The 17,420-nt window shown below is 40.6% G+C and overlaps 1 protein-coding gene across 3 annotated transcripts in view; it reads left to right on the top strand.

The window, feature by feature from the left end:
• FDXACB1 (ferredoxin-fold anticodon binding domain containing 1) overlaps window positions 1-13,030 on the top strand; it is a 38,164-nt gene extending 25,134 nt beyond the window's left edge. For all 3 annotated transcript variants that reach the window (XM_089670181.1, XM_089670183.1, XM_089670184.1), the window contains 3 exons: window positions 235-438; window positions 3,878-4,036; window positions 5,917-13,030. In XM_089670181.1, the coding sequence (XP_089526307.1) occupies window positions 235-438; window positions 3,878-4,036; window positions 5,917-7,063 (1,510 nt within the window). In that variant the 3' untranslated portion in view covers window positions 7,064-13,030. The remainder of the gene's footprint in view (window positions 1-234; window positions 439-3,877; window positions 4,037-5,916) is intronic.
• Window positions 13,031-17,420: the final 4,390 nt, after the last annotated feature.

The raw sequence follows: 17,420 nt of genomic DNA, 5'->3' as shown, positions 1-17,420 counted from the left end.
AACCAATGGAGATTTGAATTGAAGAAGGGCATGCTGAAGCACTAACTTTTCCAAACTAGAATTAATAGATGTTTACATATTAAGAGCCATAAGGTCAGGGGCTCTCATGGCATTGTGTAAAATCACAAAAGGCTGATATGGACATGTCAAGGTTTATTTTTTGTTTAACTATAGTGAGATTGTATTTAAGTACATAAAAAATACACTAACTACACATTGTTATTTGTTATATAGCTGTGTGGAAGTCCTTGATCAGAAAGGAGATATTCATGTGTCTTTGTGCCAAGGACAAGGTGGCACCCCTGCTGATGAGCCCAGGAGGGAGTGGCACAATAGCTGGCAAATAGTGGCTATGGCAGCAAAGGCAGGGTTCATCCTAAGTGCTGTGACTCCCTTTAATTGCGACCAGTACTGTGGTTACCAGAGCACCGGATACAGGTAAATGCGGGCCTGATTTTAACTTTTCAGTGTATGTGTTTTGATTGTCTTAAAAAAAAATGTTGAACAATGGTATACTGTATATCTGAAGGACCTCACCTGATTCCTAAATCCACTGAAGTTTGCATGTTGATAATTAATTTATTTTTCTTTTTGATCGAAGAAACAAGGAATATGATGTACAAGTTTTTAGGTTTTTTTTTTCACCAACAGGCAATTAATTGAGGTCCCCTACAGGTATTGCCAACTACTGTTTCTGGATCTACCCTTCTTCTTTTATTTATTTTGTTTTGTATTCATTATTTCTGAAATTCGGTTTAAAAGAAGACCAGAATTGTTCACTAGCTTGGCAGCCTCAAGTTTGAATGTCTGTTAATATGATCAAAAGGCTGCGCTCACTCTGAATAAATTATGCAATAATTGATGTAATAGGAAAATATTTGATCGAGCAGTTTTAGTGGCTATATAAATTGGCACTACAAGTTGGAGACACATTAATATACATTTAAGAGGTAGCAGATGTAATTGTACATTTAGACCACTAGATAGAGCCAAGGAATATTGGAGGTAGTATTTTAATGTTAAAAATAAATAGAAATGCAGCGCTCTAAACAGACATAATGATATATATATATATATATATATATCAAAGTGAATGCGTTTATATAAACGTTCATATGCAAACCCCAAATATTAATAAACTAGCGTTTTAGGCTGCCAGGCTTTATACAGTCTTACCAAATAATGATATATGAGTGCGCTAATTGGCACGACAGTGAGTATATAGATTGCGTCTGGTTATGGCGCAAATGGTGCGTAGGTGATAATAAAAAGTCCAATAAACAGATTGGTGAAAAACGTGCTCCAAGTGAGTTGTGGAAATGAGAATATATTGCACTAACCAGCGCAATATAAAGCGCCTTTGAGTAACTCAGACCACTCCTGGTCATCGTCCTAGGGTAACCACAGGCATCATCTGGCATACGTCCACACATCAGCTGATCATCCACTGCTACTCTCCGGACTCCATGGAAAGCTCCACTCCAAGTATGTGTATAGCAAATAAAAGCACTTAAGAGATCCACCTTAAAAGACAGATGCAGCAATCAGGAGTCCATCCATCCAAAAGTGATGGAAGCCTCTTCTAAAGATGATGTACAAGAAAGCCTGCAAACAGTTTGCTGAAGACAAGCAGACTAAGGACATGGATTACTGGAACCATGTCCTGTGGTCTGATGAGACCAAGATAAACTTATTTGGTTCAGATGGTGTCAAGCGTGTGTGGCGGCAACCAGGTGATTAGTACAAAGACAAGTGTGTCTTGCCTACAGTCAAGCATGGTGGTGGGAGTGTCATGGTCTGGGGCTGCATGAGTACTGCCAGCACTGGGGAGCTACAGTTCATTGAAGGAACCATTAATACCAACATGTACTGTGAGATACTGAAGCAGAGCATGATCCCCTCCTTTCGGAGACTGGGCCGCAGGGCAGTATTCCAACATAAAGACCCCAAACACACCTCCAAGACGACCACTGCCTTGCTAAAGAAGCTGAGGGTAAAGGTGATGGACTGGCCAAGCATGTCTCCAGACCTAAACCCTATTGAGCATCTGTGGGGCATCCTCAAATGGGAGGTGAAGGAGCACAAGGTCTCTGATGTCGTCATGGAGGAGTGAAAGTGGACTCCAGCGGTAACCTGTGAAGCTCTGGTGAACTCCATGCCCAAGAGGGTTAAGGCAGTGCTGGAAAATTAATGGTGGCCATACAAAATATTGACACTTTGTGCCCAATTTGGACATTAATGGCTGTGTGTTGAGTTATTTCGAGGGGACAGCAAATTTGCACTGTTATACAAGCTGTACACTCACTACTTTACATTGTAGTAAAGTGTCATTTCTTCAGTGTTGTCACATGAAAAGATATAATAAAATATTTACAAAAATGTGAGGGTTGGACTCACTTCTGTGAGATACTGTATATATGGCTGTAGACATGGTGGAGGCCACGCCTTCTGAGGATGCCTCTGATGTGATGAAATGTGTAGGGGGCATGAACTTCCGGTCACGCTACTTCCACCATTTGGAATGCAGACCAGCTCCGGGCTGCAAAGAGCGGTGGCATTCCCATAGAAAGCTTTTGGCAGACAGTTCTGGGTGCTGGATAGGGCACTGAAATATGTGAGTGTATTTCTGTTTTTTATTTTTTGAAGTTTTAATTAAATGGTAAAACCCTATGAAGTTTTCCCTGGCTTCCTCTCTACTTATTTGGGATACCTGGCTATAAGGAGAAGAATATAATACTGGGACAATGTGAAAGCACATATTGATATTTCCTTGGTGTACACTTAGGCGGTCAATAACCTCTGATGAGATCGGTCCCTGAAAGGGACACAGATGATTGCACTAGGTTGGAGGAGTGGAGTTAATTTGCACGGATCACTTTATTTTGAAGAAGATTTGTGGCACATATGTATGCACTTTAATTGAAACTGTTATTGCACTGGCACATTCATTTTGCATTTACAAGGATACTTCAAAGGACATTTGAATTTTGATTGTTTACACAATGATAAATTTATTGCTATTGAGATTTGCGCTACAATTATAATTTATTTAGGGTAAGCGCAGCCTTTTGATCATATTAACGTCTAATGTATGGTACATGGGGAACATATACCATTAGGGCAACAGCTACCATTTAATCTCTATAATTTTGCATATATTTGGTCTTATTATATTTTTTACAAACATTGCATGGGTAGCTTTAAAATATGTCAGGTTTAGGTGGCTTTGGGAGACTTCCTTCTATTTTGTACTTTTTAAATGGTCCTCCTAAAAGTGATTTGTTAGTCACTGTTACATACTGGTTGCCATTTTCAGCCACCTGCTTCAAGACCCCTTTGGTGTCCTTTCCCTTTTAGATATCCTGCTTTGTCCTTTGCTGCATCATTATGAGGCTGAGTGAGGGGTGTCTTACTTCTCCATTTGCATTGTCTGTAATATAAGATAAATCGAGATTCCAGTGATAGTAGTAAAAGCCAGATGTAATGGCTGCAGAGCTGGAAACTCTGCGCTGAGAGCATGCTGTCAGATATTAGAAAGCTGGTTTGCTATTCAGCCTACCTGAACCTGCCATTTATGTATCATGAGTTATTACTTTGCTTTACTGTTAAAGCGTTAAGCTCAAGATGGCCGCATCTTCTGCACTTATTTCTTATCCTGTGCAATGCTAGTCCTCATATAATCTATTTACAACATTTAAGTTTTTGTAATAAGGTTTAATTTTTTTTTTCTTTATAACCTTTGCTCTATTTAACTTGCCTTTTTATATCTGGGCAGATAGGTCTCCTATATGCATTTTTACTTTTGTTGTTCCTTTATCTGCCTATGTTATTTCTTTCTTCTTGTACATCTCATGTGATTATGGTGATTTGTCCACAGAAGCCAAGAGAAATCATTTCACATGGCTGGCTCATTGAATCACATTTTCACCAGAAGTCTACCACTGGATAATTTGACAGCGTTACATCTGATAGATAAACTGACAGACTCAACAGCTTCTGTCCAGGGCCAAGAATACTATGATAGTCAAATATGCAGGTGATTATTTTAATGGAATGTACAATATGTGTTGTGAACATCTCCTGTCAAGTAAAGCCATGCTCAAACTATATTGATGAAATATATGAAAAGTCAGCAGACACACTAAAATCTCTCATATGCTATTTTTGCACCATGATGCTTATGATGGAACACACTTTTGAGTCATGAGGTCCACAGTATCAGCAACAAAATTGCTTCTAACTTATACAAATTTAAATTTATTGCAGTGTATGTGTAGTAACCATTCAGCTTTAGCTGTCAAGTGCAACATTGTAGAAATTGATGTGTAGATTGACCAAAAAATAAATCAATGACCTCTACTGATCATGGTTAGATGAATAAAATGCAGACACCTACAGGTTTCCCAGCAACCTTGAAACATACTGCATACAAACAAAAATTTCATTACAATAATCCTTATCGTTGTTAGGAGCTGGCCTGCTCCCTACTGCCCCCTGTGCCCTCTCTATTGTCCCATCATTGGGATTGGCAGACTTATTGGCCAGTAGGAAGAGCAGGCCAAATATTACCATCTCGGGGATCCCAGGACATTTAAAATGGTGCTTAATGCTTTGTGCAAGCAGCTATAGATGCTTATTTTTAAGCATGTTACCAGATTGGAAGCTTTTTGGCAGCTGTGCTTTAAAGTGGAACTTTTGCCAACATTTTTATATACACTGAAGAAGGCTAGAACCTGTCAGTTTTTTTGCTTGGTGTTCTTTTTGGGGAGTGTTCCTCTCACATCTGTCATGGCCATGTATGAAAATAAGCATAAACATGCCAATAAGAATGATTAAAAAAAAAAAGAACTTTTACCTTTCTCCACTCTACTAAAATCAAAATTGCATTTGTTGATGTCTCTGACCATGTTGGAGACATTCTCTTCAAATCCTGTCCCAGTCACCACAGAGAAAGTATGGAAGAATATATCTGAAGTGAAGCAGAAGAAGCTTAAGAAAGGTTCCAGAAATGTTTGCCTTTACTTTGACTTTAACCATCTGATTGCCTGGAGTTATAGGACAAGGACTTGACAGTTAAAGTGTTAAAAGAAGCTCATGACTGTGAATTTGTTTAAGGCTCCATTCATACTTGTCATACGGCTTTAGACACTAAAGTTGCATGACAAGTCATACCCCGTGTTTTTCAATCACAACCGTTCAAATATATATGACTTAAAGTTGCAGCGACTTCAAAGTAGTTCATGCACTACTTTATGACTTTCATGCAACTTGAGTGTTATAGACTGCAATGTAAACCCTCAAAAGTAATATGAAAGTTGCACCTGAATGTTATACATGCGACGATTGTCCAATATCGTTAATGAAAGCCAAAGTTTTATCAAAGTTGCAAAAATTGTATTTTTGTGTGTGTAGAAAAAATTTTGTCCAGTAGTGAAAAGGGTAAAGCGGTTCTGAAGGCTGAGTGTACAGTGCCTCCCCCCCCCCCCAAAAAAAATAAAATACTTGCCTGAGGGTGATCATCGATTCAGATGGGAGTTGGGGCTCTCCTGGCTCTCTTCCTCCTCATTGGCTCAGAGTCAGCAACCATTTGCTGTCAATCACAGCCAGTGTGGAGGGAGCAAGGGGGGCAGGGCTGAGCCACACTCTGTGTGTCTATGGACACATAGAGCAGGGCTCAGGAGCAAGCACACACGAGTGTCCCCATGGCAAGCAGCTTGTTATGGGGGCACTCAGAATGGTGGAGGAGCTAGGGGCGCCATCGGGGGACCCAAGAAGAGGAGGATCGGGGCTGCTCTGTGCAAAACCATTACACAGAGCGGTAAGTATGACATGTTTTTATTTAAAAAATTTGTAAAAAATACCTTTAGTATCACTTTAAAGAGATTGTAATTTTTTTTTGTTTCTGTTCTTCTTTAGGCATTTGATTGGAAGAGAGAGATTCTATCCTGTCAATCTGCTGTATAAAGAAGTTATTGAACGTTTTGAAACAAACTTTTCTTTAAACACGTTCGATGATAAGTTTCCTCTTATTTGTAAAGTGTCCACTTTCTCAAGTGTTTTTATGTGTCCTGTGTCATGGCAAAATGTTTTCTATGTGACAGATTGGAACAGCATTAGAAGTGGAGGTTTTGGTGGTACACAGGAGAGTCATTTGAGTAGTTGTCAGCATAATGTTGCTGAAGATTCCGTTAATAATTCCACAGCTAACAGCAATGATCTAAGTTATTTAAGGCCTTCCTTGACTTCTTTCATTAAAGACATAATGCAGAGATCCAGCCTTACACCGGGTACTCTATATGCGTTCAATGGACCTGTCTTCAGAAAATGTTTAATCTCTCCTTGGATGATGCCAGTCTACCAAGAACTCGTCCTATTTGTGTGCTTTCCAAGTGACACAAAGGCAAATCAGCTCCAGATGGTGATGGAAACCACTGAGAATGTTGTGGTCTCTGTTGCTAAATCAATTTTACTGAATGCTGAACTGGATTTCAGTAAACAACCTTTAAATGTCAAAGGCTTACACTTTCATGAAAAGACTAGTGTTTATTATTATATTAACATGTCTCCAGGTGATTCTGATAAGGTGATTGGAACAGTCAGGATAGTTACCGCTGAAGAAATGAGCAATGATCATAGCTTTATTATTGTAACCCTTAATCTGGATTTAATGGCCATGCGTCTTTTGGGAATTGAAGACTGGAGACTGCTTTGGACAGATGATGAGCGATTCATACAGCAGTTCAGTCAACAAAAGTTAAAACCGTTTAAGAAGTTTTCTCTCTACCCTCCATATTATATCCATGATATTAGTTTCTGGGTTGAAGATGGCTCTTTGTTTGATGAGATTGAGTTTCACAGCATATCCCGGAGAGTGTCTGCGGGTAACATTGTTAACATCGAGCTGCTGGAACAGTATGAGGATGTGAAAATGGGAAAAACCAGTCGGTGTTACAGGATGACCTATCAGTCTTGTGATCGGGCTCTAAGTTATGAATCCGCATTAAAATTGCAACTGCAATTAAGGGAAGAGCTGGGAAGATGTTTACATATCATGCTGAGATAGACATAATTTTGTGCGAATGGACATACAGTCAATGATGGTCTAGTGTCTTCCAGACTTTGCTTATTTATGTCTCTGCAATACAATTGTTCAGTGTTCAAGTCCTTATGTATTGATAAAGGAAACATGTAGTAGGAGAATATAGAGGCTGCTATCAATGACAACTCAGAATGATAGTTTCTAAAATATTATGATGATTCAGTGGCTTAAAGTATGTAGGGGGTGTGTAGGCAGGAGGCAGAGAAACAGTCTGTGCAAGGGGGCGTGCCAGCAGTCGGACCAATGGAATACAGGCAGGCTGTGCTCCCAAGAAGAATGTAAAAAAGAAAATGGACCACGCTGGGATGGATGTGCTTTTATGCCTAGGGTGGTCAGTTTGAATGCAAAGAGAACAGGATAATTTTTAATACGAGTAAATGGTACCACAAACACATATCAGGAATATGAAATGTTGGGGTAACGTGCTCTAAATATTTTTGATGGGCTGACCAGGAACAAGCTTGAAATCTAACTTTTTTTTTATCAGTAAAATCAGTAAAGCAGGCCATAGATAATGCCATTTCTTCCCTTCCATCATAGGGGGCAGGAAAGAAAATTGCTCAATTCCCCCATAAACACAGTCAGTGTTCATGGGGGAATACCTCCTGCAGTGCTATTGTGTTCTGCAGGTGGAGAGCCTTTCCTGCCACCAGAACACAATGATTATTGTTGCCAGCTAAAGCCAGCAGCAATAATTGTTCAGGAAAAACCCTACAGGCTGGTTGTACACAAGTCAATCAAGAGATCGACTTTTGTACAACCAGGATGCCTACATGGATCGAAATTTGTCCGGTCTCTGCTGATCCATGTGTGGCTGGCTTATGTTTTGAAGCCAGAGGCAGCAAAGCAAACATGGGGGAGATTTACTTAAACTGGTGCACACAGAATCGGGTAGAAAATGTCCTTGCAAAGTGAACAGCCTATTTGCTTTTAGTAGTTCAAGCCCTGCGTGTTCAAAGATGTATACTTTAACTTCCATTTCGCCAATATTTATTAAATATGGTGTTTTTGGCATTATATTTTAAAGTGAGTTGTACATAGAAAAGGGGAAGACCTTGAAAAAAATTTGGAAAAAAGCAGGGTTTTTGTTTTTTTCCAAAGCCGTTTTTGTTTTTTTTTCTTGAAAAATTGAAAAAAAGGAATTTAAAATGTTATTTTACAATGATAAATAATATATCTATGACATTTATATTCAGGGTATATAACATGACGACCCTAATGAAAGATTGCTGAGACTTTTGAAAAAGTCCAAAATTATTGCACGTTCTCTCAGACAAGCAAATCCTGGAATACAATTCAAGTAACACTGTGCTTCTCAATGCAGTTCTAAAACAAGATAAATATGCATTTCTGCAACCAGCAGGCACTGTAGGATAAAGGCTCCAGTTTAGTTTGCTTGTGGGCTCCATCTTAACTCCAGTAGCTGATTCTGACCTCCTTTCAGCTAGGCCTTAATATCCAGGTAACGGTAAATCTGTCGGACAAATTAGTTTATCTTTATAATTTTTAAATGATTCCTATTAATGATTTCCACCATCACAGCATAATGTTTCCTTACAGTCTGGTCAGTAAATTGTGTTTTTCTTTTCCTCCTCTCAGTAGAATGGTAAAGCCAACATCTAGAGTTTGGAAACATTTCCACAGTTTCTCCTGAGAGCAAAGCTGCAATTTGCAAATATTGTGAGAAGAAATATTCTTTATCAAATGCTACAAGGATGACAAAACACATCCTTGCAGAGGTGCCCTAAAGACATTAAAAAATACTTTATGAAATGAAATAATGAGGACTGTAATGATAGTGCAAGTAACTTTTACCTCCAGAGTTCTCATTCCAGAAACACTTTCTGCTGCTTCTGGATCATCACAAGTAGAAAAAGCAAGTTTAGTTTATTTACTGAATAAGCTGTATTTTTACTTCATGCATAATACTTATATATACACTGAATGTTACGTTCCCAGTGTAACAAAATGACTTTCAATTTGTAAAACTACTCCACACTGACTTTTTTTCACTTTTGCAGAAAATGTCCATTTTCTCTGGAAAAAAACAGGGAAAATTTTTTTTTCCCCATGGCTTCAAAATTCTCTGGAACGTTTACATCTCTAGTTGTACATAATAGTAAAGTGTTTTATTGGGTAGCCCACTACTGCTTGAGACATTTTAATGAGATAACTATCCAGAGCCATTTGATTTCTCCAATTTATAACATAGAAGCTACATTTCTTTCTCTGGGTACTCTGTGTATCTCTGGCTAACTTAGAGTAATGATATTTGATTCAAAGCACTTTAAAAACACGTCAGAGGTAACCAGTAACAAATAATTGAACAGTGTCCCATGTTAAGTATTGTATTTCATGCTCCAGTTACAACAAGAATTCAGCAATGAGTGCTTCAAGGCTAGTGGAAGCTAGATAATGTAACAAGCTGGGTCCTTACGAATACTGTATTTTTGTTCCTCAGATCAGTAAAATCATGCTGATGTAAGGGGCCTTGTTCTGTCTCTTCAATCTAAGCATTGAAAGTGTGATCTCTGTAACTTACAGTTGTGATGAGATAGCGATAACTCCAATCTTAGTTGAATATCACAGTCAGTGAATCAATCAGATGACATCTTGTAGATCTTGTGAAGTTTATTCCATAAACTGAGAGAATTTTACAACAATAAACATTGGATAGGTCAAAAGATAATGTGATCTGCTTCATGACTTGAGGCTAGAAGCTGCAATGCCTTACTGGGAAAAGGGGTGGGCTATCTATACAGCATTAACTAAACCAAAGGAAAGGGAAAAGCAGAGACAAAATACAGAGAACACTTAAAGGCATATGACAGTCATGTGAAACATGACACTCCCCGTCAATCTTTCTATTATAAAAAACTTTAGTCCAATATAAGAAATGAAGATTCTTTCCAGGAACATCTGCAAAACAAGAGGGAAGAGAAGAACAAAGGAAAACAATGCAAACATTTAGCATAATACTTGCAGACGTTGGTCTCGAAAGTCCAGGCTGAGACATGGAAATCCATATTCAGAGGGGAAGGCAGCAACATGCACTATTCCTTCTTACCTCCCTTTAAATCCAGTTGATGACTTATCTTCCTCTTTGGGCAAAAGAAGTACTAGTTCCTTTATAGGCCTGGAGTAAAGGTGTGCAGAACCTTCTTTCATGGTGGATATAGCCAAGATGTGTCCAGAAATGCAGTAGTAGGTACTGCACGACTGCCGCAGTCAGCAGGGTTGAGGCTAGTGGGAACATAGTGCCATTGTTCAGGCGTAGAGAACTTCCTTATACGTTCCACTCTGTTGCCGATGTACACATAGAACTGTCTTGTGCGATTGTGTATATATCCTAGCACTATTTTGCTGTCTGTATAAAAGTCCAAGGAGTCTATTTCAATATCTGTTTCAAGTTCTATAAGCTCAGCAATTTCCAGAGCTAACACAGCTGCACAAAGTTCGAACTTTTGAATAGTATGTGCAGGTTTTGGTGTGAGCTTGTTCTTGCCCATGATAAATCCTACACCCACTTCACCGCTGGGATCCGTAGCGTGAAGATAAGCCACCGCAGCAATGGCTTCATTGGATGCATCAGAGAAAACATGAATCTCTCTTCTGGTGGCGTTCTTTAAGGATGCTTGGGTGTAAGACCGTGGTATCTGGAGTTGTTCTAATGCTTTTAGAGACTGTTTCCAGGATTCCCATCTTTGTTGTTTCTCCTTGGGTAAGGGGGTATCCCAGTCTGAGCTTTCAGAAGGAAGTTGTCTCAACAGTATCTTACCCTGAATGGTGAGAGGTGTAATGAAATCTAACGGATCATAAATGCTGTTTACTGTAGACAAAACTTGCTTTGTGAAGGGCTTGTCACAGGCTGATGCTTGAAATGTGAATGTGTCTTGTTTAACATTTCAAAGCAATCCAAGACTGCGTTGTGTAACAGGTCAGATCCTAGCTGGAATTTCTTCACACTGACAGCATGGTCATCAGAAGGAAAGGCTATCATGACCTTGTCACTGTTAGAGATGATTTTGTGAAGTCTGAGGTTTGCAGTGGCAAGCATGTTCTGGGTTCTAGTAAGAAGGTCAATAGCTTCTTCTTCATTGGGCAGAGATTTGAGTCCCTTCGTCTACATAGAAATTCCTTTCAACGAACTGTCTTGCATAAGATCCAAATTCTTTCTCACCCTCTTGAGCTGTTTTCGTCAGTCCATAAATTGCTACTGCAGGAGAAGGACTGTTACCGAAAACATGTACTTTCATTCGGTAGTCTATGACTGCATCATTGACGTTATTGTTGCGGTACCATCGGAACCTGAGGAAGTTTCTGTAGTCTTCACGGACGATGAAACAGTGGAACATCTGCTGAATGTCAGTCATAACAGCAGTTGGATCTTGTCTAAAGCGAAGTAAAACTCCTATGAGATTGTTGTTCAGATTAGGCCCAGTGGGAAGATTGTCATTGAGGGAGACGCGTTCATGACGAGCACTTGAGTCAAAGACCACCCTAATTTGATCAGGCTTGCGAGGATGGTAGACACCAAAGCATGGTAGGTACCAACATTCTTCTCCTTCCATAAGAGAAGGTGCAGGCTCAGCATGATCTCTCTCAAACACCTTCTGCATGAAGTCCACAAAGTGCTTTTTCATCTCAGGCTTCTGGTTCAAACTGTGATTTAAAGAAACAAACCGTGATTCTGCATGTAACTTATTGTTTGGTAGTCTCTTTCTTCGGGTACGAAATGGTAGAGGTGCTACCCAACTGCTGGAATCATCTTGGTAGAACTCTTTACTCATGGTTTTCAATAATTCTTTGTCTTCTATAGTAGCTGCCAACTCATTGTCTTTAGTGGTTACCTCGAACACTGTGTTGCCGATGTTGTCATTCCAGAAATTAAGAGTTTTCTTATTGTCTTGTACGATGTGCTGTTGTGCACCTTTTTCAAGCAGTCTTTCTTTCACAATATATTTATGTGGTTGTTGTGCAGAACAAGTTGTTCATTCATTTGACAGGACATGTTTTAAAGGAAGACACTGAGTAGGACCTCCTGTCCTTGTCTAGGCAGACATTGCCTATGATGACCCATCCTAGATCCAGACGCTGAGCATATGGTGCATTGTGTGGACCGTTGATTTGATGACGAACTTTGTGCACCCTTAGGATATCTCAACCGAGTAACAGCAGGATACCGGTACTTTCATTGAGGGCTGGTATTTGGTTGGCTATGTGCTTTAAGTGAGAATGGTGAAAAACTGCTTCAGGAGTAGGGATCTCCTCTTTGGTGTTTTGGAATCTGGTTGCACTCAGTGATAGTGGGCAAAGATATTTCCACATTGTCATTCAGAGGAGTAACTACAAGAACACTGGCTGTCCTACCTAAGACTTCTGTAGTGCCGGAACAAGTGCTTAGAGTATAAGGCGGAGCATCTCCAGTTATGTTAAAAAAACTGAGTTGTTGCAAGAGATCTGTTACTCTGATCATCCAGAATAGTATACAGTCTTATGGCCTTTTCAGGTTGACCTTTGGGGTATACATGTGTGATGGATATGGTAAAATGCCTATTTGGTTTGTTTTTTTTATACATTTTATACATATATACTTTTTATATTACTAAATGTTTTGTATGAATATATATATATACTGTATACATGTTGTGTGTATATCTTTTGCCTGCTGGTCTTTGTAGTCCTCAACTCAAAAATGTCTGTTCAGCAACCCCTCCCATCGAGTGAACTTGAGAACAAAGAAAATATTTCATTCCAAGATAAGACCTAGGAAGAGATCACACCTATATTCTGGATGGAGATTGTTTTCGTGTAAAATGACCAATCAAAGACTAATATAATGCTAATGCTGCTTTCACGTCATTTTTGCATCATCCTCCATATATAAACTCACTTTTTCATTTCAATAAATTAGAAGAGGTTTTCACAGACCGAGCGTGTGTCAGTGTGAGTTTCTTTAAGTGCGCGCACATTCCAGAGCTAGCAAGATTAATTAGGACAGGAACAGATAATCACCGGACACTTAGTCCTCACTAAATCACACGTACCAACCATATCTTTGCACAGGATTTGTCGCAGAATCCTTCTCCACAGACCTCTGTACATGTAGAGAACACTGCGGTGGTAGGTGCTGCTTGATCTGGGCACTCCCTGCCTTGCTTTGCCTCAGGAAGATTGTTTGTGAGCGTATTAGCGTTGTGCAAATATTGATGAAGAGCTTGCACATGGTCATCACTGTCACACTCTATACATTTGATGATCACTTTACAGTCCTTTGCTACAAATGCTGTGCCTCCACAGAACAATTTGCAAACCCCAAAGTTCTTCAAAAGTTCCTTACATTCTTGGAGGGTTTTCTTTCTGAAGCCGATACATTTCTTAAGCGGATGTGGTTTGTTATGTATTGGACATTGGCAGTTTGGGTCCTCAGTTTTCTTGTTTTGATCAGTCTTTTCAAGAACTGTAGCAGGCACAGGTAGAACATTAGTCCCTTTCACTAATGCTGGACCTCTATAGTCTCTGTGCGACATACGTGTGTTTGTAGGTATTGGAGAGAGTGTAACTGAGAAGGTTACAGTCCCCATATGAGAGACTTGGGTCATTCTTAGTGTCTGCAATTCTTTTGATGAACTCTCAGAAGTAGATAAAAGGAGGAAAGGCAACTCTATGTTCTTATACTTTGATCCAAGCGCTGCCCATCTTTCTTGAATTCCATATGGTAGCTTGAGAACAATAGATTTGATGCCGTGAGAGGTGTCCAAGGTAACTGAGACCAGGTAAGTTGATGTCAGCCCTAGCAAGTTAAAGCTCTAATAGAACATCGCTGAGTTCTTGAAACTTTAGATTGTTGCTAGCAGAAATCCTTGGAAAGCTTTGCAACTTTTTGAATAAAGCATCTTCAATGGCCCCTGGGCTGCCAAAGGTATGTTCAAGTCTGCCCCAAGCAGCATTAAGGCCTGCAGCAGGGTTGTCAATATGAACTGCTTTGAGCCTCTTGATGCGTTCAGTGGACTGGGGACCTAGCCATCTGATGAGTAGATCTAATTCCTCTGTGGCATTGATGTCTAGGTCACTCATTGTGGCCTTAAAAGTGGATTTCCAGCCTCTGTAATTTTCAGGCTTGTCATCAAACTTGGTGAGACCTGTCTTAACAAGCTCTCTGTGGAGCATGTATTTAGCAAACTGACATGTCCGTGTTTTCTGATTTTGGGTGCATGATTGCAGGTGGAACAGAGTTGGTTGTGACGGTTGGTGGACTTACGTGGAGTGACGTGGGAACATATGTTGAAGCTAAGGCATTCAATGCCAGAGGTGGCTTAAAGTCCATTGGCATGTTAGTTTGTAGAGTAGTGCGTTTGCTAGGAGGTACTGTTGGCACCAAAGTATGATGGACGGTCTATTAAATACATACGTGTCTGTGGCTTGCTGAGTTGCTGCAGTCTGATGTATTGGAGGATATAAGGGCAAATCGCCTTGAGGTACAGTAGGTGCAGAGAAGAGACTTTGAATGAGTACTTTGGCTGCTGTGACAGGGAGTTGATGTTTTGGAGAGGTGTGTGAAGAATCATCTGAGACGTAAGATACAACTGAGTGTCTGGAATTGTTGTCTCTTTCGTTTTCACTAGCGACTTGTTCTAAGACCCGTAACCTTGCCATGGCTGTGGCATGCTTACATTGTTTTTCCAAAACTTCAATTTCTGCCTTTTGACGTGTGGCTTCAGCTTCTTTCTCTGTTTTCTGATTTGTGGCCTGAGGCTCCATTTCTGCTTTCTGATTTGTGGCCTGAGGCTCCATTTCTGCTTTCTGATGTGCGGCCTGAGCCTACATTTCTGCTTTCTGATGTGCGGCCTGAGCCTCCATTTCTGCTTTCTTGTATGCGTCCTGAGCGTCTATTTCTGCTTTCTTATGTGTGGCCTGAGTCTCCGTTTTTGCAGCCTGAGCCTACATTTCTGCTTTGTTTTGGGTGAAAGCTGCTTGAATTTTAGAAGCTTCAGCATCAGCACGGGCTTTTATTAGTTGTTGACTGAGTGTAGAAGACCTTGATTGTAGGGATTTGGAAGATCTTGAGGCACGTCTAGTAGACCCAGAGCGATAAGATCTGGATTCATGGAGCTGTGCTATTCTCACTTCTGCCTGTCTTTGTTCGCACCACTTTGTCTCTTTCAAGATTGAGCTCCTCAAAACTCCTTAATTCTTCCAATGACCCTTGAGTGTTGTACCGCTTTAAGAGAACAATATATTTAACACACAGTCTTTGATAATTCTCATGAGCAACATTCAATTGCTGGATAGCACCCTCTAGTTGTATTGGCTCATGAGATTGTTGGGAGAGACCAGACATGCATTTAATAGTATTAGACCATAAGTCATTAATATTAGACAGCAATTCTAACTTGTCAGCATTAAGATTGGGAGCCTGGCCATGGTGTCGAGGGAGAGCTCAATGTGAGAGCTCTCAGCTAATCAGCTAACCTGCACCTCAGAGTGTCCTGCCAAAAATGCCTGTAAACTCAAAGTGAGACCTACCTGTGAGAAGGGGGGGTCTCGCTGGAGGAGTGGGAGCCTAAAGAGAGCTGTGGAGTGCGGAGAAAAGTCGCAGGTACGAACCAGCGGGAGAAGTGGAGCAGAGAGTCCGATATCCACCGCAGCGGGACGGCGGTGATACCAGTCCGGAGTGGTGTGTCGCTTGGAGCTCAGAGGACGCTGGGACAGCCACGTGACCCGCCGCAAGGGAGCACTGGGTGGAGGGGAAGCTGGCCAGCGTACTCAGGCAGGAGATGCTGGATCTCTCCTCGAGTATACGGGACCCATACGGCCAGAGAATCACAGGATTCAGCAGGTAGATTCCCACCGAAGCAAGCAAACAGTGTTTTAAGTGGAGTGGCCGTTAGAAAATAACAACCCCCAGAAGAAAGAACTTAAAGCTGCCTCACACAGGAGAGAAGATCACAAAAGGGTGAGTGAAAGCGGCAAAACATAATATATCGTATTGAATGAACATAAATAAAATGAACTGTATATTAAAATCAAAGGGGGGGATCACCCAGGGGGTCTAAAGGAAAAGGAGGACAAAATAAAACAGCCTAAGGCCCAGAAGAAATAAAGCCTGGCAGAAGGAAGATAGAAAAATGAAAAACTATAGATTGAAACTGTTGGAAAACTTAAAAGTGTTAAACGTGACAAACGTTAACCCCCAGAGCTTGGACAAGTTGAAATAGTTTTGACGGCATGAAAAATAAAGTGTCTAAAGGAGGTGGGCCCAAGGGTTCCTTAACAGATAAGATCAAAAAATATATACCCCCACAGGGGAACATGACCCCAGAAAGACAACAGGGAATAAGTGAAAGGAGTGAGCTGGAAATTAGAATGGAAGAAAGCCCCAGACTATCCCTGAGAATAGATAATAGCAGTCGTCAAACAAAAGAAGGCGGGGAGGTGGAAGAACAAGAAAAGTACTTACAAATGCCAACTAAAAAAAAATAGAAATGTTTAAAGGTCTTAAAAAATCAATAAAACAAGAGATGGCAATATTACAGAAAGATCTGGGGAAAATATTATTAAGAGTGGAAGAGACTGAGGGAAAAGTGGATAAACATGCCCAAATTATCCAGAAATGAGAAAATCAGATAATAGAAATGAGAAAAGAACAAAGAAATCTGCTATATAAAATAGAAGATCAAGAAAACAGGGATAGGAGATGTAACCTAAGGATATGAGGAGTTCCAGATATCTCACAAGGAGAAGACTAATGGATATAATAAGTAAAATGCTGAACACTATAATGGACAGATCCATTGGAGAATAAATATCCAGATTTTTGAAGATTTAGCAGCTGAGACATTGTGTCAGGAATCCAACAGCGGTACCCTCTAGCACTCCACAGACCAGAATTCCCCAAGGCGTAAAATATAAGCTCCGACCTGCTTGTTCACCAGGGCGCCTAATGGTGGGGATGGACTTGGAGCAGGCCGAGACCAGGTCGCGGCCCCTAGGTTCACCTAGCTGTGGTAGAGGCCCTGTAGAAGGTGTATAGCGGGTGAGAGTCTGATGTGAGGAGGTAACTAGAGCAGCGTCGGGCAGGCCGGGTCGGTAACAGTGGTGGCGGTGTAGTACAGAATCAGCAGGCAGAGGGACAAACAGGTCACAAGCCGGGTTTGTCAACAGGAGGTCAGAACGTGCGGGGTAAAGCAGGAGAATGGTCCGACAAAGCCAGGGATCAGAACAGGCGATGGACAGCAAATCGGGGTCGGCAACAAACAATCTACTCTCAGGAACACAGATAAGACCATACGACAATTGAGCATTGCAAGAGCCGGGTTTA

The sequence above is a fragment of the Staurois parvus genome, unplaced genomic scaffold (assembly GCF_062004578.1).
Source record: "Staurois parvus isolate SC_StPar_1 unplaced genomic scaffold, SC_StPar_1.0 ptg000087l, whole genome shotgun sequence".
Lineage (NCBI taxonomy): Eukaryota > Metazoa > Chordata > Amphibia > Anura > Ranidae > Staurois > Staurois parvus.
This window is presented reverse-complemented; position numbering and strand designations above follow the sequence as displayed.